This window comes from Bidens hawaiensis, unplaced genomic scaffold (assembly GCF_021521415.1).
Source record: "Bidens hawaiensis isolate Kalapana, Puna unplaced genomic scaffold, B.hawaiensis_p1.1 tig00013810_1, whole genome shotgun sequence".
NCBI lineage: Eukaryota > Viridiplantae > Streptophyta > Magnoliopsida > Asterales > Asteraceae > Bidens > Bidens hawaiensis.
The window spans coordinates 60,147-83,558 of NW_027492181.1; the positions used below are offsets into that span (position 1 = coordinate 60,147).

Consider the following 23,412-nt stretch of genomic DNA (forward strand, 5'->3'; position numbering starts at 1 on the left):
GACAATGCTAAACATAACAACTAAAACTAAAAAATAATGTCCGTTGTTTTAATCCGGCGTTCTACAACAATTAAGCGTTGTTACCGGCGGTAGGTGCTTGGGTTGTAGAGCCGGACGACTCTCCCGCTTCCGCTTTCTTGGCATCCAAACTTTTTTTCTCATGACAATATTTATTGGTATGCTTGCGTAAGGTGGAGTTCGACCTGCTTTCAGAAACTTCGAACAGTACTTGCACCGGCCATCTCTTGTGAGTCGGTCATGACACACAAATCGTAATGAACCAAAACATCGGGCATCGTGTTGTTTCGATCACCATGACAACGTCGTCCTTACTTGCCATCGTTTGTCAGTTTAAGCTTAATTGTGATTTAGAGTGTGTTTTAGAGTTTGAAAGTGGTTTAACAAATTATACACAACACCTTGCTATTTATAGTATGTGTGGAACTTGTTTATAGTTAAAAAACCGGTTCCAACGGTCAAAAACGGCTATATAGCCGTTGGAACCGCTTCCTAACGGCTATATTGTTTAAATCTAAAAAAAACCGGTGTACCCGGTTTTTCCGTAAAACCCGGTCGCGGTTCCTATCCGAACCGGTTCCACTAAGTTCCCATTTTACTCCATCGGGTCGGGTCCGGAACCGACCCGGTTCCTGACTGGAACCGGTCTCATTTGTACCCGGTATGAAAATAACCGGTTTTGAACCGGTTCCGGGTTTTAAAAAACCCAATATTGTGCACCTCTAGTTTAAATGATACAACTTATTCTCCAGGCATCTCAAATGTTCTACTTCTACTAAAGCAAATGAAAACTAACAAAGGCATTAAACCATTGTGGATATTAATTAATGGTTTAGATCAGTCATTTGTAATGATTCTCAACCCTGATAACAAGAACAATGATATAGATTTTAGATTGTTTTCTAGTATGCTTGAATCCTTTGTAACTTTGCAGCTCCCTTTAAAATTTAAAAAAAAAAATAATAATAATAATAATAATAATAATAATAATAATAATAATAATAAAAACTCAAATTTGATGCTAGATAAAAAACACTGTTTGAATCCTTCAAAAACTTTGTGAAGTTTTACATGAACCAAAAATACAACTGTAAACACTAGATGATGCCCCATACTACAGTTTTATGGCCAATAATTATTAAAAAAAAAACAAAAAAAAAAGAATGAAATTCTCTCAAATCCTTTTGCATGCACCAACACAATTAACTCAATACCCCCGAGACCAAAAAGCCCGAGCCACGCGCTAGTTTTACTAAACGTTAGAAAATCTTAAACCTTTAACCGACCTCACTTCTGGCCCGGGTTCGGTTTCTTGGGGTCCAAGGGACCTAACCCTGCCCCTAGCCCGACCGGTGCTTGACCTTGGTCAACTTTAGTTGCCTCGGGGTTTTGCACTCCGTTGGTGTCTTGACTGGAAGCGTTCTCGGGTGTCATGCCCGAGTTTATTATGTTGAGGAGCTGGGTGAGTGGCGGCATAGCCTGAACTGGAACACCGTGTGGTCGGATTAATAGTCCCCTGGCGGCAGCTTTCTTCCTCGCCTCTGCAACCGCACGAGCAGATCTCTCGTCAACTCCTCTGCCGCCTCGAGCAAAGTTTTCACCGCCTACTGCGGTGTTGCCACCGCTGCCGGAAGCTCCGCCAGATGCTGCCTGGAATGCTTGTATCAAATCAGGGTGAGCCTGTTGTACATATGGCTACGTTAGTTGTGATGAAATAATATTTTACAAGATTTATGTATATTTTTATTTGTTAACAAACCTTTATAAGTTCAATGGCTTGTTGGGCGGAAAGCGCATTTACAGCTTGTCCTTTTTGCTTTTGTGCATTTAACTATTGTCATATTATCACGAAACAAATTAATATAAATAATCATTAACTAAAGTGTTGATTACACAAATAGTCCGTGTGGTTTTGACAAAAGTACCACATTCGAGGTCTAGCTTTAAAAAGTTATAATTCAATCTGTAACATGTTTGGGTTCAAACACTAAATTCTGTCAAGTTTGTGTAATATAATGACCATTTTACCCTTTTGACAAACCATATGGACTACAATGGTTTAACAAAAGTAACATTTTTAGAGTCTAACTATAAAAAATTATTCACAAACCCTTTAGCGAGGGTTAATGTTATAACCCAAACATGTTGCATTCTTTTAAAGTTATGACCTCAAAGATGTAACTTTAACAAGCCACATAGACTTTGTGTAACTAACTATTAATAAAAAACATTAAAAAAACAAATTTTTACCTGCGTTTCACGAGCTTTAAAAGTTTTCATCCAGTTCTCAGAATCACGAGTCCTTGAGTCATCCTCTCCAAGCTGCTTCACAAGTATATCATACGTCTTCTTTTCATGCTGTAAACAACAAATCATTAATTACAAATACTATAACAGTTATGTAAAAATAAAGTTAATGCTAAAAAACACATGCCTGATGAGAGAGCTTATAGGCACCGACACAGTTAAACGCGATAGCAAGTGCATGATAGCATACAGCAGTCTGAATATGTTCTTCACCCAAAAGCCTCTCGTTTTTCTTTAACGCTTCTTGCAAATACCGAAGAGCTGTATTCATTTTCCCAATATCTTGATACATCATGGCAACGTTTATATAAGTTGCAGCCACATCCGGATGATCAGGGCCTGATGATAAACTCAATAAAAGCAGAGCACGTGACATGTGTCTTAACGCAAGCTCTGATTGGTTAAGCCCATGGTAAAACAGGGCCATGTTTCCATAACTGTAAAAGATTTAAAAGTGAGACTATGGTCACATGACATGCACATGTGTTTTGTAATAAAGAAATGAAATTGAGTCTTTAACGGTACCTGTGAGCCGTGTCGGGGTGGTCGAGACCAAGGCACCGTTCGTTTATGATAAGTTCTTTGTGTTGTTGCATAATGGCTGAAGCCATGTCTCCAGCATGATAAAGAACCATTGCAAGGTAACTATGTTTAAAAAAATATTAAATCTTTAGTTATAAAGATAACTATGGGAATAATTTTTTTTCCCATCTTTAGTTATAAAGATGGGAAAAAAAATGCTCTGAAAACTAGAGGTGGTCCTATGGACTGGTTTAGTAACGGGTGAATTGTGTTGACCTACAAAAGATTTTTGTTTTTTCCAAAAACTTATAAATATTAAAAATGTAAAAATTCGGTTACCAACGCTATAATTTAACCAACATTTTTTTATTTTATGAGGAAAGCGGTTTACAAAGTTATATGCATAAAGTGACTTCGGATCGCTAGGTTAAACTTTTTATGTTTACCCATTTGACACACTACTAGAAGCAACCCATTCATTACTAAACAGGTTGAACACTTGAAATTGCCACTTTTACACAAAATTCAATCAAGATTGTTACTATTAACAGTTTTTAAGTATAAAATCATACCGGCAGCAGTTAGCAACCTCACGGTGCATTGGACCAGTGACCTGTAAATTATAATTGAATAAAAATAAGAAAATATATTTACAAGATTTAAAAAACGATTTTATGCGTGACGAAACAAACACTTACCTGTTGAAGAATTGTAAATGCTTCTGTAAATAGATTGTAGGCTTCGTTAAGCATTCCCTACAAGTATGTGACAGCAGATTATAAAAGGAATAGTTAATTGCTATATTATGATGAACTGAGAATGAACTTTACAAACCTCTGCCAGCTGGACCTTCCCGGTTTCCACAAGCTGCTTTGCTTCTTGGCAGACGGGTATCGAATGCTTTACAACGGGTTGAAGATTTAATATATCTGATGTTTGGAACGGTGTTCCAGCACTAAGGTCATATTTTTTGGCAGCTACGGCTACCCCGACCTGTAGAAAGAAAAACAATTTAACATGTATAAAAATTAATACAAAATATTCACATTTGAAAATTGAAACACTTCTATTTGCAAAGACTAAATACCTTCAAGCAGAGATTACGAATAACCGAAATCTTTTTCACACGTGATCTCGCGTCTTCTGGCAATTCAAACTGTAAATCGAGAACATGAATTAAAAAAACATTGAAATTGCATTAAAAGAATAATTAAAAAATAACATTATATTACCTGGTACTTAGCCTTTGCAAATTCAAGAATGTTAGCCCACAAACTTTCAGAACTGAGATTCATGCAAGATGCTTGCTTTTTAGTAGCTACACCACCAACCTTCGACCTTGATTGCCCCTTTGCCGATTTTCCCGCCAAAACATCCTGGTTTGTTACACAAGTTACATGAATTAGTATCAAAACTTCAGCTAACGTAGGTCGTAAATCTTGAAAATATTCATTTCAGTTGGTACTTTTTATTGATTTTGAGTGTTAATACTGACCTTCTTTTGATTTTTGGACTGCGAATTATTAGTAACGCCTTTTCCAGATGCCGTTTGGCAATCTCCAAACAAACAGTTAAGGAAATGAGCAATTGCATGCCCAATATCATGATCTGCTGTATCTCTCAACATATCCTGTATAACAAAAGTAAAATATTATTACACCATTTAAAGGCCAATAAATAGTGGCAAAAAAGATTTAATAAATACAAAAATATAATTAAACCATTTAAAGACCAACAAATAGTGGCAAAAAGATTTAACAAATATAAAAGATTGTCTTACTGACCTTGAGGATGTGTTTTGCACATCTAACGATTATCTCATTAGAGCAAATATTCCATAAATGGGGCAAGTGCTTGGTGCCATCAGCTATCTGTAAATATTCAAAAATTATTATTATATTTTCAATAACAATAATAATTATTATTATTATTTACTATGAAGTTTGCTAAATTATCTTACTTTGCCGATATAACGAACGTTAATTCCATGAGCATGTAGCGCTTCAGTCAATGTTTGACCGTCCATTGGTGAAACCTCAAGTGTGCAAAGATCTTGAATAAATTTTGGAAGCACGGTTTCTTTCAGATACGAACTCACCTTCCGTACACTTTCTTCATCAGCAGCAATCTCCTGTTAGTATATTAATAAACGAGTCAGATGGAGTTTAAAAGTATAATTTTTGTGTTATATATTACTTTTGCAGTATTCATATATTTAGTCTTTAGAAGGTTGTATGTGTTTAATTACACTTTGTTCCAAGTCTGCAAAGAAAATAATTACCTCAGGACTCCCAGCCAATTTGAAATCCGTAAATACATTAGGATTAAACCGTATATCCTCAAGCTTATCAGCCACGTCAGCATCCTTGGAACCCAAGTCTTCAACGACCGTCTTTTCTACTGATTCATCCTGCAAAGGAAATATAGGTAAAGCAACATTAAATATACTGACTTTAAATACATGTTAAAAAAATACTAGGGCTTAAAAAATGCTTTACTGGTTTAGGGTCAGTTGTTTCAGGAGTTTTGGCAGTATCTGCTTGATCGACTTGTTCGACATTCTCGTCTTTTGAAGAATCTACAGATTTGGACGCGTCCTCTGGCTCTCGTTTAGCTTTTACATTCTTTGCAGCTTCAGCCTTTTAACGTGAACATACAGTAATCAAATATGTGCCATAAATATTCAATATTGTTTTTATAAAATATATTAAAATATTACCTGGCAATAGGCGGTGATTAACTCAGGCCTCAAAATGCAAAACTTGGAATTTGGTCCTGTGTAATTTGCATCACGAGGAGTGACGCGCATCAGGTCTAAAAGATAGTGCCTGTGCAAATAAATTCAGTCAGTATATATTAATAGGACAGCGTAAAATAGTAATTCGAGTATCGTGAACAGAAATTACCTATCATCACTTCCAACAATGCCCTTGCATTCAACAGGTGCAGCTATTTGGAAAACATTTCCTGATCCATCAACAACCGAGTGTTCTTTCACACGCAGACGTTTTGAAGCTTCCAGCACCTGATGTTATACAAAATTAGAAAACGTCAACACGATTATTACTAAAATTTTAAGCCACTTCAATGCAGGCAGATATAAGAAGCTTTTTAGTCAACTAACACGTATTAACCAGAAACAAGAAATATATATACATATAGATATAGTAATTATATAGTAATTACATATAGATATGTATATACTATACATATAGATATAGTATATACATATAGATATAGCTTACAAATATCTATATACATATAGATATAGTAATTACATAATGCCCTGCTTGCGGTGCGCACATATAATGTATATATGTGTGAACCCTTGGGTGGGCAAAAGTAAAATTGCACTAATTTTGACGTTATTTTACTAATCACGTGAAAATAACGTTAAAAGTGGCGGAAGGTTAATCAGGCATCATGTGGTGGCGTTGATAGCCGAAAGACAAGGGCACATGCACCAATCAGCCGGTGTCCCGATGATTGAGTGTTATGTGTCTTATGTCCAAGGCTTGATTCAAAACTACTATCGAGCCGGGGGTCTCACCGGAAGCAGCCTCTCTATCCCTATGGGATAGAGGTAAGGCTGTCTACATCTTACCCTCCTCAGACCCTACCATAGCATTGCTATTGGTGGGATATACTGAGTACGATGATGATGATGATGATGATGATGATATAGTAATTACATAAAACTTTCAGCAAATCACATACATATATTAAAATGTAAAGATGATGAAAAGACAGAAACAGATACAGAAAAATGAATACGTATATGGGGTTTGGATCTCTTCAGAACTCCAAAAAAAAGTTAGAACTCCTAAAAAACAATCATGTTATTTATTTATTAATTATTATATACTCGATATTATTTTAGAGTACTTTTGTCATTTTTTATATGTAATATTGTGATATATTTTACATGTGTAATCACCAGCTTACAAATATGTAATCATAAAACTACATATAACAAATGTAAAAAAACTGCCCTCAATTAATATTAAATATATAACACAAATAAATAAAGTAATATGTTTTAAGAGTTCTTAAAAGTTCTTAAATTATTTGGAAGTTATGATATGATCATGATCCTATACATATGTGTGTATACACACACTCGCACATATATATTATATAACTTACCTTGGCATGAAAATCTTGATTCCAAGAAATCTTCTTGCCATTGTCAACAGACCCGTAAAGAAGTGAGTCTGATTTATCGCCTTGTAAAATCCCTGGTAGAACACTCTGGGATAAAAAAACATGAACACAAAATCAAAAACAAGAAAACATAACTCTCAAAAAACATTTCATGTAAATTCAGTAAAATATAATAATGGAAAAAACGCATACCTGTGCCACCACTCTATGACCTCGATAGTCGACAATGGCCATAGCAAGATTATATAATCCAGGAACATCGGCTTCCTGATAGGCTTTTGTGCCTTTCAAATCATTGTTGGAAGACGCATATGTGGCTTGTTCACTCTCTGCCAGCTGTACCTCCGCGGGTGCATCAGAAACCGATTCCACAACACCATTCTCACCGTTGACTTTAGATGATTTGGTCAACGTTTTCTCAGACGAGGTTGAGTTTAAATCTGATGACTGTTTTCTGGATAACTGTTCGAGATCTGAATCGACAGCAAAACTGAAGAATATGTTGTTGTGAACATACCTGAAACAATATATGAAAGTGATACGTTTAATATGACATTAATGTTATTAAATGTTAATAAATGATTGCAAACTAGATCCTGCTTACATGTGAAAGCATTCTGGATCAGTTGGATTAATAGGCGGGATGCATCTGCTAATGACTCCAATAGCACCACTTATTGCAGCATCAACAAAATCAGAAGATACCTTATACAGAGCTCTATCTCTCAAGATCCTGTATATACAAAAATATCCGCATAAGAAAATATACGCCAAACTAAAATATTTTTTCAAAGGTAACTTGTAACAAAATGGGTTAATAGTCAACCCAAAGTGTTTTTTAGCATTTTGATGAAACCATGTAAGCCCTCAAGAAAATTCTTTGTTATCTTGGGCACACCGCACTAATTATTTATACAGATTCGACCCTTGAAAACAAAATGTGCTTAGAATTGAAAGTCGTACGAAGTGTTTTTTTAAGGATTTTACGGAAATCATCAAACTGTTTGTGATCTTGGGCAAAGTATATACTAATAAAGATTCATACTTGGAGAACAAAAGGTGTTTCCAAAAGTCGTGCAAAGTGTTGTTAAAAGCAATTTATAGAAATTTTAAACTTTTTGTGATCTTGGGCAACTTTTTATGAAACTTTTTGCGATCTTGTGGACACTAATTTCAATAAAAATTTAGACTTGGAAACCAAAAAAGGGTTTTCAAAAGCCGTATAAAGCGTTTTTAAAACCATTTTATTGAAATTATGAACTTTTTTGTGATCTTGAGCACACTAACTACTTACAAGATTCAAAATTTTATAACAAAATTGTTTGGGGTAAAGCCGACCCATTTTGACTTGTTGCCAAACAAGCAAGTTGAAGAAAAGGATTATAACTTCGAAAACAGAAAGTGTTTGAAATCAAAAAAAGAACCAAATGTTTTCAAAGCACTTGTTAAAATTATGAAACTTTTTGTGATCTTGTGGACACTAATCAATTATAAAGATCCAAACTTTTTAAAAAAACGTGTTTAGAATCAACACAACCCAACCCTGCCCGTTTTGACTTGTTGACCAACAACAAGAAGCACATGGAAGAAAAAGTGTATGCCTTTCTTGAGGGCTTGCATGAGGAAACTCTCTACACGATTGTAACTCCTCGTTCCAATCTCTTTGCATACCGATTAATTCACTCCCAAAAGACAAAGTAAGCGAATTTTCAGCTCTTGCTGCATCGCGCTTGTGTTCTAAATAACACAATAAAAAATTAACAATAGCCAAAAAAAAGCTAAAAGAATAAAAACTTTTGAACACAAATTACCAGGAACAGGGTGCAATCCGAGCCATGAATTTGGGGGCAACAATGACTGAATGTTTTCAAAGGGATGAGCCGACGCCTTGCGTTCCAACATTTCACGAAAAGCTAAAGTATAATATCACAACAAAAGTTAATTAAAAGATTATAACTAAGTTGTTTTTATATAAAAGAATAGAGGTTAACAGGATGTAGAAACCTTTCTTGAATTTGGAGCTGATCTTTTGCAAGAGCCCGATAAGAGTAGTTGCTTCAGAAGCAGCCTTAGTCGGTTTCGGGTCAAGGGTATTTCCGGAACTTGAGTTAACATAAAATGTGGTTGTGGTTCCAGTTATACAATGTTTGCTTCCTTCGAGTGTCACCACATCCAGATAAATTAGGTCCCCAACGAGCCTGAACATTAAAATATACACGCTTAGAAATAGATTGGCTTGTAAATGAGAACCAAACGGGGCTTGTCTGTGATCATTCGTTAAACTTTAATCAACAAAACATTTAAACGAACAATCTTTCGTGTTCATATTCGTGCTTTTAACTTTAACCAACAAACACAAGCATATTTAAATAAACTAATTTTCTTGTTCATGTTGGTTCATTAAGTAAATGAGCGTGTTTGTGTTTGTTTATGGCCATTCGTTTATATTCTAAATGAACACAAATGAACAAATTGTGTTTATATCCGTTAAGAAAACAAACATGTTCGTTTATGTTCATTGTTTATATTCTAGATAAACAACTTTTCTAGTTCACGTTCAAACGTTAAAAAAATGAACGTGTCCATGTTCGTTTATATCTGTTCGGTTATACTCCAAAAGACAATAAAAAACCAAATTTTCGTGTCTGTGTCCGTTCGTTAAGATAATAAACATGTTCGTGTTCATTTATGTAAGTTCATTTATACCCTAAACAAACATAAACGAGCGTAAATGAAGAACAAGGTAGCAAACCTTCTGTAGCTTGGAGGCGGGTTAAATGATGAAAACACAATACTTTCAACACACTTAATTTCTTTAGAAGGAGACGATAACAAATTTGAAAGTGAACCCGAAACGTCCTCCATAAACCCTAAATTCTCAAGCTCCAAAACCTCAGTTTTCTTGGAATTATCTGTTTCAATAATTTAAAAACAAATAAGCCACTAAACAACTTATAGAATAGAATAATAATGCAAAAAAGACGATTTTTAAGCAATAAACCTCCCGAATTTGCAGTCGCGTTCTGCCCCAATTCATGTTGCAATGCAAGCGATGTTGACAATGACGAGTGCAAAGTTGATAGTGAAAGCAATTCTCGAGTACGATGCACGTGAGCGCGGATGGATCTATCGTCATAAAGTGCTGCAACATTTTCATTTATTAAGTCAGAAAGTATATAAAAGGAAACGTATCAACTTATTGAAAGTCATAACAAAGTGTAATATACCTGAAATCATTTCTAAAGAACAGTCTCCAGCAGTGATGTCAGCAACCTCAGAAATTTCATGATAATTTTCTAGATGATGAGTTGAACCGTCTTTGGTGTGCAATAACAAGTCATAACAAGTGAAAAAGCATGTTTCTGGTGCATCGAGAAGGAATTGTCGCACATCCATAACTGAATCATTGGGACTTAACTGCAAATTTGATAAATTTTAATCATATAAAGCATATATACCAAAATAAATGGATATAGAATAAGTCAAGGTTAAAAATAGCATACTTGTAACACTAGCTTTTCGCCAAACTGTGTCTTGACGGGAACCGGGAAAAGATTAATGTCACCTGCGCAAAAAAAAACACAAATTCCAATTTAAGAAATATAAAAAACGAGATACGTTCAAATATTACAAAAAAAGTTTCAAGATTTAATTAAACTAATTGCCTTTATGCCAACTAAGCAGCGCGTGTTCGTTTATTATTACTACTACCACTACTAACTGTCGTATTTGTATGCGCACTTTTTTAAAGCGCGTGAACATATACGAATATACGATGCACGCGCTTTCAAACACCTTTACATACACGCATTTAACAGTCCGTTCATTCAATTGTGGTAACAAAATATGTCAATATCATTATGTACAAAATTACTCACACAGTTAAATTTAATCCTAACATCAAAGATTCAAACCAATAACTACCATATCATGCATAACTAAAACCATAACTGCTAAACGATCTTTACCTTGCTTAACCTGATTCTCTGAGCTTTCACTTTCCAGCTCCTTGACATCCACCTTATTAGCTTCAACCTCAACCGAAGACAGAACCCCATTAGCATCAGCATTAACATTAGCATCCACCTTCTGTTCTTCAACCAGATTCACGTTATCCTCAGGATGACCATTAGCTGCCGGAGCCACCACCGGTGCAACTGGAGCCACAGCAGCCGCATTAGCAACAGTGTTCGCCGCTTTCTTATTCCGACCCTTGCTCGATTTCCCAGCCATATCTACTCCCAATCACCTAAACCCCAAAACACCACAAACAATCAACACCCATATATCAAAATTCAAGATTTATAAACTTTAACCAAGAAACACACCCAAACAAACAATAAAAATCAAAACTTTATACCCATATATCAAAATTCAAGATTTGTACAGAACTTGCTAAAGAAACAATAAAGGTCAAAACTTTATACAAAATAATTGAATTATGAATCAAAACCAGATGGGATTTGGGTAATAAACACATAAACCCTACTTAAATCATACCCAAAACCTGAATAAATAAAGAATAGATAAAAGATTTGAATAAAAAGCCACCTGCGGGTTAATAATCGGTGATTGAAAACAGAGGAAACAGAGGATGATAGTAAGGGTTTAAGGGGTGGAGGCTGTGGCGGCCGAGAAGGAATGAGTGTGTGTTTGTGTGTGTGGGTAAGTGATGAACAAAGTAATAAGGGGTTATTGGCTTCTAAAATGTGTGGGTTTTATTTGCATATTTCAAGGGGTCAAATATGTATGTATGTGTGTATTGATTTCTTAACTTTTAGGTCATTGGCCACATGCTCTCTCTAGCTACAAAATTTATTTTATTTGTTTTTTTCAAAACTAGTGCACTACTATTTTTGTTTTAAAGGTATTTTTAACCGTTAAAATGGTGTAAATTGTGTCGGGTTGGTGGGTTTGTGACGATTTGTGTTAAAAGCATTAATCATGAAACGCACGTATTTTAAAATCGGGGTAATCTAGACATGGCCCGTTTAAACATGTTGACGGTGGTAATGAAGTTGTATATGTGTTAACTGGGGTTGGCGGGTTGTCATATGGGTTAAACGGGTTATAAGTCGGTTAGCGGTTGACATATTTAATTAAATATTTTGACAGGTTGGCTAAACACGGTAAATTAAAAGGTCAGCCCGACATTTAGATATGACAACTCAAAATATGCTTATATGTGTGTCACGTGTGCGTCGTATTTTCCGGCCTTGTCATAAAATATCATTAAAGAAAGTCGCTTTATGTAAATTATCTTGTTTTTTTATTTATTTAAGATGTTACCCAAATGAATACGCAAATTTATCTGTAAGTATTTTACGAACCAAACACTCGGTATACATGAGTTGTTTAGCAACTTTTTTGTTGACTTTGAAGTGTAAAAGGTTAGATTTTCTCACTCTATACTTCATGTCCTAGTTGTGGCTTTAAAAGATGTTATTTCTGCTTTTCAATTACTTTTGTTATTTTATTAAACAATTTTCCTTTTTTGATGCATTCTTTCTTCTAATGTTCTTAAGAAGATGGCTTTATGCCTTTAATGATTTTTTTTAGAAAATTACATGTTACTAGTTTTTATTTCCCGTATTACAGGGTTGTTTTATATTATTTATTTATAATATTTATTTATTTTTTAAATTTTTATTTTTTTATTGTATAAAAGTTAATAATATACTTATAGTTTGATGATAAATTGTTTCACAAATAAATGAGATGTTATAACCCGGTTTAAGATGAGACCCAAAACCCGTTTATTTTTTTTACTATAAAATTGGTTTTTTAATTATAAATAATATATATCTTTTTAAAATAATCCTATATTAATTTTTAGTATATCCCTACTTTATAGGATTTTTATATCAAATATTTTGTGAGATTAGTTTTTAATCTAATGAGATGTTATAACCCGTTTAAGAAATATATGAGTTTGATGAGACCCATACCCGTGAATTCAGGTCAAATGCATGAGAAGCCTTCATTTAAAAATCAAAAAAATCTGGTGACTCATAAAAAATAGGAGCAGTCACATAGCGATATATAGGATTTTTGTGGTTTCGTTTATATATATTATAGATTATATTGAATTTGTTTTGTATAGAAAATAATAAATGTAGCATGTATGTACTCTACAGAGTACAGTCTACACATGGTGATATAATAAGGTTTAAATAAGTTATCCCTTCAACCAATAGCATTGGTTGCCTGATATAGCACGAATATATAAATTTTATGAACTTGCAATGTGTTTTACGAGAAAATGCATACTTTCATTCATTGTTGTCCTCGTATGTGAAACAAACAAAAAATAAATTAATTGCATAGTTTAATACGTTATAATACAAAACGAACTTCACCCTTGCGGTATTAAGGTATTTGATGAGGCTTTGTTCTTTTATGTTATGAGAGTTCAAATCTCGTGAGTAACAAAAAAAATTGTGAGATTTAAGACTTTAATACAACACACATACACATCGAGTAGATAAACTGCCCCTCACACCTAATTACGTTTAGGTGCAGTTTGTTTTTATTAGATAATATTATAGAATATATTATTAGAGTTTTAGTATTATAGTGTTACCATAATTAAGAGATTGTATATGATTATGTTCCCTTGTATCTATCTCCTTGTAATCATATATATAGTTGATCAATAATAATACATTACACCTTACGAGATTTTCATTATTCTACATGATATCTGAGCCATACGGTTCTTGCGTAGTTATTTTCTTCTTCTATCGTTCTGCCCCGGGAACGCATGGAAACTATCACTTTTCCGGTAAACATTTAATATCAATCAACTATCTATTGAAATCAGGTCACAAATCCCAATCCCTAGTTATGTCATTCATCTATCTTTTTTATTCTTTTAGCTATATTATAATTTATCCCTTCATAAATATATTACCTTTGAAAGCTTTTTCTAAGCAAAACGTTACCAGCCTCAAGATCGTCGGCAAAACCCTCGAGCAAAACTACATCAGTGCTTGCCAGGATTGCCTACAGGCATATTTACACCCCTACAAGCCGAAATAAATGACACCGTTGTAAAATTCGGAGTCAAAAATTTCTTCTAACAACCGTAAAATACGGTTTTCTTTTACTGGTTATGCAACCAACGATTTCCTTTTATTTCTTTATTAAGTTCTTATCCTACAGGAAAGTTTTTAACACAATATATAGGTCCTTAGGGTTTTTTTTCCCTTTTATTTCTTTATTAAGTTCTTATCCTACTTTAATTTCCATTCACGAAAGTTATTTTTCCTTTGTAATTTCTCTAGATTTTTTTCATCATTACATACGATTAAAAGAATTGTAGTTTTTGTTTATATTTGGTTTTGTTCTTTAATTTTTATTCTTCGGAAGAAACAAATTGCCGCCATAGGCTGTCAAGTCGTTGCTTCGGCTGACTCAATCATAGCTCCTGCCATCACAGTCGAAACTCCTGTCATCATGCTTAGCCGCCTGAGCACGATCATGCCACAGGTGATCTTCTTAGATCCTATAACCGATCTAGTTTCTGCTCTACGTGACAGCCGGTCGTATATCTTCACAAGCTTTGCGCTCCAGTCCGAGCGTCCAATTTCCTACCGCTCTAACAGTGGGGCAATATTAAAGAATATTATATAATATATTATTAGAGTTTTAGTATTCCATTTTCATGGATATGGATTGATGTAGATGTAGATGTAGTTATTGGCCTAATCTCTCGAATGAGTAATTTGAATCTATATATTTTCAAATCATCAATTTTCAAATCATCAATATAGACTATAGAAAAGAAATATATTTTTCATATTAATCTAAATTAAAACACAATTCTCGCCGCCTAATCCTAATCAATCTAATTATAGTCTTACCATAATTAGGAGATTGTATATGATTATGTTTCCTTGTATGTATCTCTTTGTAATCCTATATATAGTTGATCAATAATACATTACACTTTACGGGGTGAGTTTCCATTATTCGACAGTTTTTTAAGATGTAAAATGTCTACAGTATGTGGATCACGTCTGTATACCTTTGTAGAAGAAGATGCGGACCAGTTTGTAATAAGAAGGTTGTTTGTTTTTTAACTTCTGCAGACTGCTAAAATAAATTAAAAATTTAAATAATAGTTATGAAATACACATTAATCATTTAAACCACAATAACATTTTTTAAAATCATCTTGTCCATACATTACATTAACTGCTCATCAACTTTAACTGGGATCGGGAAGCATGGTGCTGCAACGGTCGGGAGACGGCATGTGGTGGGCGGTTGCGGGGAGCAACGGGGACTAGAGGTAGCGAAGCAGGGTACGATAGGGTTATAATGCGTACAATTGTGTGTTGTAATACAGAATTAAAAGTAGTTCAGATAAATGTACAATTTTTTTTAACACAAACAAACAATGTAAAGATGATAAGGACATTGTGGATACGCCGCTGATACATCCTATATATAAGTGTCTTTATCGGATTTTCATTTGGAGCGTTACTTAAACTATTCAAAGTTTTGTATTATGATTAGTTTTAAATCATATTTTAAATTTGTATTTTACTTAAAATTTAATGGTGTTGTTATAGTATTATTTAATTTCGGGACGAAATTCCCTAAAGTATGGGAGACTGTAACAACTCAGATTTTTTTAAATTAATATTTTTATTAAATACCCGACCCATTTCGATGATTCAGAAATTTTATCGTGATTATCAAGTTAATTAATTGTTATTATATTATTGTTTAAATAGATTATAAACCCGTGTACTACACGGGCGTGGGTACCGAATATCTTGAAATTAAAAACAACTTATTATAAATACATACAAATTATATTTAACAATGTTTCATTTACAATTATATATTAATTTCACTTGAATGAATATTCAAGTCTTATCTACTCCTCAACACTCACTTAATACATAAAAATTAATTTCAGTTAAGTAGACATACTTCCGAACGATCAGTTGAGTAGTCATTTTTGCCTTAAAAATCCATTCAAAAGTACATATTTTCCTAAAATTCTTGTATTTGTCTTTTTTTCAAGCTTCAAATACTTTCAAACACACAGCATCTGCAACAAAGTTAATCATGACCTCCAATGATCCAATATAAATCAAGAAACTATCATAACTAAAAAAACCAAAAACAATAAATTTAACCAAACAAAAAAGATTCATAAACAGGTATTGTTCCTAAATCAAGAAAAAGAAACCAAAAAACAAAGAACTTGATGAAATCAAAGAATAAACTTGCTGAGACTAAATAAATTGAACAATATGAAGATACATTGAGCAAAAAAAGCAAACCCAAACCAAGCAAAACTTAGGTCTAGAAGAAATTCTCCGGCTTCTTCTAAGCATCTACAAAGACCAGCGGTTCCAAAAAACAAATCTATAAAGACCAAGAAAAGTCAAATCCCACATGTAAAAAAGCAAACTGAAATCCAAAATGGTAGCTACTTTGAATCCGTTTGACAATGTTTTTGCAAACCGGTTCCAGCAAAAAAACTTTGAAAATGTAGTAATATCATAAAAATTAAAATCCATACTTCTAAAATAAGAATTAATGAAAAACATCACTAACCATTCAATATATTAGTGATTGTCACATCTGAGTCGGGCCAAGCCAAGCCTGCATGTTCAAAGCTTGAGTTTACCCAAACTCTGTTCGGTTTGGCTTGTGAATGGCCCTAGATTGGGCCAACCTGTCAAAATACAATATTGGTCGTTTCTATAAAAGTTTGTAATTATGAACTTATTGAATATAACATTAATAAATTCTTAAAATAATAAAATAATTTTCATTATACCAGTTTTTCTAATTAACTTTATCAAGAGGAATTACATCACAGGCCCATGACATGACTCAATAGGCTAACTTAAGAAAATCATTAAATGTATTTAAACTCTACAAATAATTTAGCAATAGAAGCTATTCCAAAAGGAATATATTTACCAAATCCAATAACAATTGATACCGCAGATTCCACAAGTTTAATATAAATTGATTGACCAATCGATTGAATTAGACATAAAAACAATTATTCAATGTTGGGGATTTTTAGGGTTTATATGAAACATAAACTAACACAAATTCAAATTAAAAAAGAACAATTGTTGTTAGAAGATGCCTTGTCGTACAATAATGATGGCTATCAGTTAGAACTAAGAAGCGAACGATTCGATATTGTAGTTTCTGTAAAATCGATTTCTTTAAATAAAAATTATAGTTAGTATACTTATTGAAGAAAGAAGATTAATGATAGGCGTTGAAGAAACGTGTATCGACTTACTAGGGGACGATCAACTTTCCTCGGGTACGAATGTGCTATATCACCGATGGTTTCCCGGAGTATGAATTCTTCCACCTACAAAACGAGCAAACACCGTGAACTTACCCCTCAGAAAGGGACAGAGGGGTCCTCTTTGGGGTAACCTTCCGGTGTGAGAATAAGATATTTTAGGAGAAGATAATAATAATCTAAAAGTGAATAAGGATTTAGAGTGTATTTTCTTGCTTACCTCCCACTGTGGAGGTGGTGGGGTATTTATAGTATTAGGGTTTCCAATGATTGGGCTCAGACCCAATTAGGGCCCTTTTTGGCCTCCTCCTATTGCTTCGCGCCATGTGTCCTTAGGACACCTGGTGCTTTTACATTGATTATTCTCTGACCAAGGTGTTTCACCTGACCCATGTGCAATCACGTGGTAGCACATGGGCTTTGCTGAGTTGTCCACCATTCATTGGCAGCTGTCAACATCAGCATATTCTTTATTCCTTAAAGGATACCTTCTAGAAGGTTGTCTGATGAGCACAATCATGGTTGTCCTTATCCTGATTTGGATAAGGACGTGGCTGACTGTGTGCATGTGTGATATGCGCCTATCCTGGGGATGCGCGAGGTCTTCTCTTTATTCTCACGCGCAGATGTTTCATGCGCAGATGTGATATGCGTGAGCATATGTGATATGCGCCACGCGCAGATGCGCCACGCGCAGATGTGATATGCGTGAGCATATGTGATATGCGCCACGCGCAGATGTGATATGCGTGAGCATATATGATGCGTGGGCATATGTGATGCGTGAGCATATGTGATATGCGCCACGCGCATAGGTTTTGGCTTTGCGTCTTCATGACATCCTGATTTCAAGCCTCTTGTCTATATCTTGTGGGTTGACCCGCCCCGCTCGATGTCAAGGCGGGTGCATACCTCTTCAAGCCCCCCTAGTCTAATGTGTGTCTTGTCTCGCGCGAGCGAGGTAAGATAGATATTAGACTTAATGGTTTGCTTTTTTAATAGGGTTTATCTTTTCTTTTTTTATTTCTCACAAGTGCGTTGCGCGAAATTCTATCCTTTTGGTTGAAATGAATCGTCCATGTACGTGGTTGGTTGGTGCTGACATGCGTCAGAGATGGAGACATTATGTGTCAGACTTTTCGTGTGCTCGAGGTGCTACAGTGGCCTTTCATGTCTCCTCATACAGTGTCAGGAACACGTGTCGCGCTCATGTTGACCTGCACCTGCGAGTGGAGGAGCGTGAGCATAACTCTGGAGACGTTATGTGTCAGACTTTTCGTGTGCTCGAGGTGCTACAGTTGCCTTTCATGTCTCCTCACACAGTGTCAGGAACACGTGTCGCGCTCATGTTGGCCTGCACCTGCGAGTGGGGGCGCGTGAACTCTGATCGGTATCTGTTTCTTTCTCTCTCCTGGGCCTATAAAAGCAAGCCTTTTGAGTGGTTTTTTCTTCATCTTCACTGTTATTTTCAGAGCTCTCTCCTTCAATTACCATTCCAATTAAGAGCCTTTGCCTTTTGCTTCCAGATTTCCGTGCTTAAAGTAACCGCCGTTTGATTCACCATTGTATGTCTGATAACCCAGACACCACAATCTTCCCCAGCAAACGCCGTATAAAATCATTAGTTATGTCCACTTTGAAGAAGACCGGCAAGGGAAAAAGGGCTGCCGAGGCCTCGTCGGAGGAGGTGGGGAAGAGCAAAACGGTGAAGAAATGGGATGAGATTCCCTGCAAACTGAAACAGTCTGATTTCGACAGCCTCGTCGCCTCTCAGGGTTTTCTCCCTGAGTACGGCTGTCTGCTCCCGGCGGCCGGGCAAACGGCGGCAGATCCGCCCACCGGCTATATCTCCTTATACTGTCACTTTTTCACTCACTGTAACCTTCGTCTCCCAATGACAAGGTTTATGGGTGCGTTGCTTCAGTTTTATGGGATTCACATATCCCAAGTCCATCCTTGTGGACTAGTGCGCATGACTCATTTTGAGTTCATGTGCAAAGCTCAGCGCGAGGATCCCACCCCTCGGCGCTTTCAATATTTTTACATGCCAAAAATCCAAGATTCTTGGTTTTCATTCATACCTCGCAGTCAGAAGGTTAAGTGCTGCACTGTTTCCTTCAAAAGCCTTCATGACTGGTCTGAGAAATTTTTTTATATTAAGGCTGGTGTGATTCCCATCCGCATGACCATGCGCGCGATCACTTCTGCGCCCGCGGATGAGAATGTTCTTAAGAACCCCACGGGCACGTGGGTTAACAAGTTAATTGCTGAACCATCCCCCGCCAAGAATATTTGCGAGGAGGCGCTGGTGGGGGTTGATATGAGCAAGAGGTGGACCGACAGCGCGACTGAGCCTGTCATTCAAGTTGATGGCTTAGGTGAGTTATTAGCTCATTGCATTATTTCTGCGCGAATATAATTCGTTTTGCTGATTTCATTTGTCTTGTATTATGCAGTAAGCAAGGAATATGTCCACGCCGCCTATGATGAGCATATGGAGGGTGGCTCTGTCGCGCTGGGCGCTGGGGAAGTTGCTTTCCCCGATCGCTTCGATGATATGTTCATTCCTGTTGATTTGGGATTTTGCTTTGACAGCGATGCGCCTGGTAAGCCTTTGTACTTATTCTTATGCCTTTAGAATACCAAATTTGGTTAACATTTCTGTTGCACGCATTGTAGATGCGCTCGAGAACTATGAGCTGGAGCTTGCGGAAGAGGTGGAGGAGGAAGAAGCTGAGGCGCCACAACTCAAGCGCAAAGCTAAAGGCAAAACTGGCGCAGGGGCCAGCAAAAAACAGAAGAAAAATGATGCCCCTGTTGCCCAGGATCTTCCTCCTACCCAAGTGAAAGGACTTGAGAAAACCAAGGGATTTACCTTCAAGTTTTCCTCGTCTTCTTTGCCTCGAGGTGTGGGCAGTCCTCCCGTCCACACGAGGTATGGTGCTGCCACCTCAGCTCTTCGCGCGGCGGACAAGGGAAGCGGCGCTGCGCCTGCTGTTTCATCTTCTCCAACAGGTATACTTTGCTTATATTTTGTGGTTTTATAAGCGTGATTCTGAGTTATTAATGAAGCTTTGTTCGCTCAAATGTTTGTAGAGCCGGCGACTTTGGTGGCTCAACCTCAGGCGCAGCAAGGTACCGAGGCTGCACCGAAGGTTGCTTTGAAGTCCACTGTTTTACCCTCGAAAAGGGGGAAAATGGACTTCATGGCGATGCTCAATTCGCGGACGGCGGTGCGCCAAGGTATTTATTGTGCTTTGATTTTCTGATTTTTTCCTTTAGATCAAGTCATGAATAATTTCTCCTTGTTGGTTTTTTCATAGGAATTATAGCTGGCACACAAGCTACTGGCGGCACTGCTGGCGCAGGCGCCGGCGCCGTTGGCTCTGCTCCTGCTCCGACAAGCACTGAATCTCCTCTCATTGGGATTACTAAGGAGCAGGAAACCATTTTACGCGCTGATCTAACGGCGTCAAGACCTCCCTCACCTCCTCCTGCGCGCAGCCCTCCTCGCGAGACTGTTTTTTATTTTTCCAAGTCGCAGGAGAAAAGACCTGTTACAGAGGATGATGAGGAGGTCAATTTTGAAGATTTCGATGGCGGCCGCGCAAGCCCTGTAGCGCCATGAGATTTCGCGGCGCAGCCTTCTTCTCATGGGGCTGGCACTGACTTTTCTGCCGGCTCTCCGAAGGTATAAGTTTGCTTTGCTCCGCTGTGCGGACTTCCAAATTAGTGTAGATAACTAAAACGTTTCTTTTGCGTTGCTTTGTGTTTGTAGGAAGCTGATCACATATACCGCCCGAGATGGAATATTACTGAGGATAGCTCATTTCAATCCATGGGCGTGTGTGAAGACTTCTGGGCTCACTCTGTGCCTCCGGCTGAAAGGAGGTTTCAGGAGGACCGCGCTCGCGTGGACTTGCTCAACGACCACCTTTTTGCTGGGTCTGCATTTTTTGCCGCCTCCCAAGAGCTTCGCAATGATTATATAAAAGTGCGTGATGCCCTTGTGGAGGCCAAGCAAGAGGCTAAGGTTTTTGCTTGGAATCTTTCAGATGCCCGAGAGAGGGCTGAAAAGCTCCAAGCAGAACTTAGTGAGAACCGGGCAAGTGCCAACGCTGCCTTCGTGAAGCGCGGGCATGAGCTGCAGGCTGCGCGGGAGAAGCTGCAGGCGGCTGAAGCGGATGCGGCCAGGTACGCGCGCCGAGCACGTGACTTGGAGTTGGAGGCAGAGGCGCGTGACCAAACTCTTGTGCAGGCTATCACTGACAAATCTTTATTAGAGAGTGAGGTTGCGCGCCTGAAGAAAGAGCTCGAAGCAGCGCGAGCAGAAAAGGATGAAGCCTTGGCGGCAGCATCGTCTGGTCGAGAAGAGCTCGATGCCGCGCGAGCGGAAAAGAATGAGGCCTTGGCGGCAGCAGCGTCTGACAGAGAAGAGCTAAAACAGACCAAGGAAACTGTTGAGTTGTTAAACTCTCAGATTCCTGCTCTTGAGACGTCTGTTTCTTCCCTCGCGCAGGATCGCCAATGGCTAGTTTCACAGGGTATGACTCGTTGCGCTTATGCGATGAAATACTCAGACGAGTTTCAGACCCTTGTGATGGATTGCAATGCTGCGTCGCGCTTGGTGGGTCGAGCTGAAGGGTTTAAGGATGGCTATGAATAAGGCATGCTGAAGAAGAATCCATCCGACTACCCTTATCAGCTCGACGTTGTCTGCGCTGATATGGCCGAGGTGGGGGAGAAGTACTTGAATACTCCAATTCCCATCATTGAGCAGGTATTTTAACCTTAACGAGTTTACCTTGACTTATTTTCCTAGTCTTTTGTACTCATACTTTTCCTTATGACTTGCAGATAGCCGCGCTTGCTGACCAGCCCGATCTCGGCGCGCTAAAGAAATTACTTGACGAGTGTGAAGGGACTGGTGGCAGCGATGATGGCGCGGGCAATGCTGCCTCTGCTGGCGGCTCTGGCGCGGCCAAAAGACCCACTCCTGACACTATCGTGATAGAAGATGACTCCATTCAAGACGAACAGCTTGATTATGGTAAATTTGGAGATGACGAGGAGCGGGCTGCGCCAGATGCTGAGGGAGGAGGTAATGATGAGGACGATGAAGAGGCTGATATTGACATAGAGACTTGAAAAGCCCTTCATGTTTTTTTTTTATTTTTGTTTGTAGTTTTTATCTCTTCATTTTGTAAATTTGTAAACCTCTATGTTTTGGAATGAAATTTTGTTTTCCTCTTATTCGCATCTTGCGCATTCCCAATTCATCTCTTTATATTGCATGTGTTTGCTTGTTGAATATGAGATATGCTTGCACCTTGAAATTTGAACAAGGTTGTAAGGAAATTATTTTACTTAGTCCTTGTCATATTTCAAGTTATTTTGCAATATTCTGAATATGCTGACACGTGCCTTGGCATTTCATTATTCCTCCTTTGCACGACGTTATCGCGCATTTATTATAGGGAATTATGAATGAGTTTTTTAGCCTTTACGTGTCAGTGTGTGCTACTCTGATATCCATTACAATCCCATGCGCGACCTCGACCTAAGACCTTAACAACTATGTTTTGGCATGTGCTTTGCCTTAGCTGTGCTTAGGTATTTTATGGTTTAGCTGCGCAGCATGTAGGACGGATGTTTGAGTAATTTGAGCTAAGGCTCATATTATTGGGCTAAGGCCCTGAGCTAAGGCTCATATTATTGGGCTAAGGCCCTGACGTTTTAGAGTTAAAACTCGTTAACGCGATTGAGCTTGAAGCTCGCGCATGTATGTTTTACTTCGTTTTATTTTTAGTTTGATGTCAATATAATGTTGTCATATTGCTCAAAATTAATAAAGGGAAGTGTGAAACATGTATGCAAAAGGTAATAGAACACACATTAAGAGAAAATAGCGCGCATCATTATTCATAATGGCTTAAAGGGCCTTGATTACAAACTTGACAATTTTACATGAAACATTTTCTAAGCTGTGCTGCGTTCCATGTGCGCGGGATCTTCTTTCCATTCAAATCTTTTAAAGCGTATGCGCCTTTTCCCAATTCTTCCGAGACTTGGTAAGGTCCCTCCCAGTTGGGGGACATCTTTCC

At 37.2% G+C, this 23,412-nt stretch overlaps 1 protein-coding gene across 1 annotated transcript; it reads right to left on the minus strand.

The window, feature by feature from the left end:
* Window positions 1–1,043: 1,043 nt before the first annotated feature.
* Window positions 1,044–11,851, minus strand: LOC143545069 (clustered mitochondria protein-like). Its single transcript, XM_077037017.1, has 29 exons — window positions 11,563–11,851; window positions 10,980–11,260; window positions 10,515–10,576; window positions 10,239–10,428; window positions 10,013–10,153; window positions 9,764–9,923; window positions 9,016–9,209; window positions 8,823–8,924; window positions 8,613–8,748; window positions 7,616–7,744; window positions 7,204–7,528; window positions 6,994–7,098; window positions 5,754–5,872; window positions 5,567–5,675; window positions 5,346–5,486; window positions 5,129–5,257; window positions 4,808–4,978; window positions 4,632–4,718; window positions 4,343–4,477; window positions 4,080–4,223; window positions 3,935–4,003; window positions 3,682–3,840; window positions 3,546–3,602; window positions 3,420–3,460; window positions 2,851–2,970; window positions 2,453–2,762; window positions 2,269–2,376; window positions 1,778–1,849; window positions 1,044–1,698 (listed from the first exon to the last, which is right to left on the minus strand). The coding sequence occupies exons 2-29, from the start codon at window positions 11,242–11,244 to the stop codon at window positions 1,306–1,308; spliced, it is 4,173 nt and encodes a 1,390-aa protein (XP_076893132.1). The 5' UTR covers window positions 11,245–11,260; window positions 11,563–11,851; the 3' UTR covers window positions 1,044–1,305.
* Between the last annotated feature and the right edge of the window lie 11,561 nt (window positions 11,852–23,412).

Coding starts and splice junctions, on each gene's coding strand:
- LOC143545069 (XM_077037017.1), bottom strand. CDS start 11,244: ATGGCTGGGAAATCGAGCAAGGGTCGGAATAAGAAAGCGGCGAACACT. Junction 5,258..5,345: donor AAACAACTGACCCTAAACCA/GTAAAGCATTTT, acceptor TTTCCTTTGCAG/GATGAATCAGTAGAAAAGAC. Junction 1,850..2,268: donor TTAAAGCTCGTGAAACGCAG/GTAAAAATTTGT, acceptor ATATGACAATAG/TTAAATGCACAAAAGCAAAA.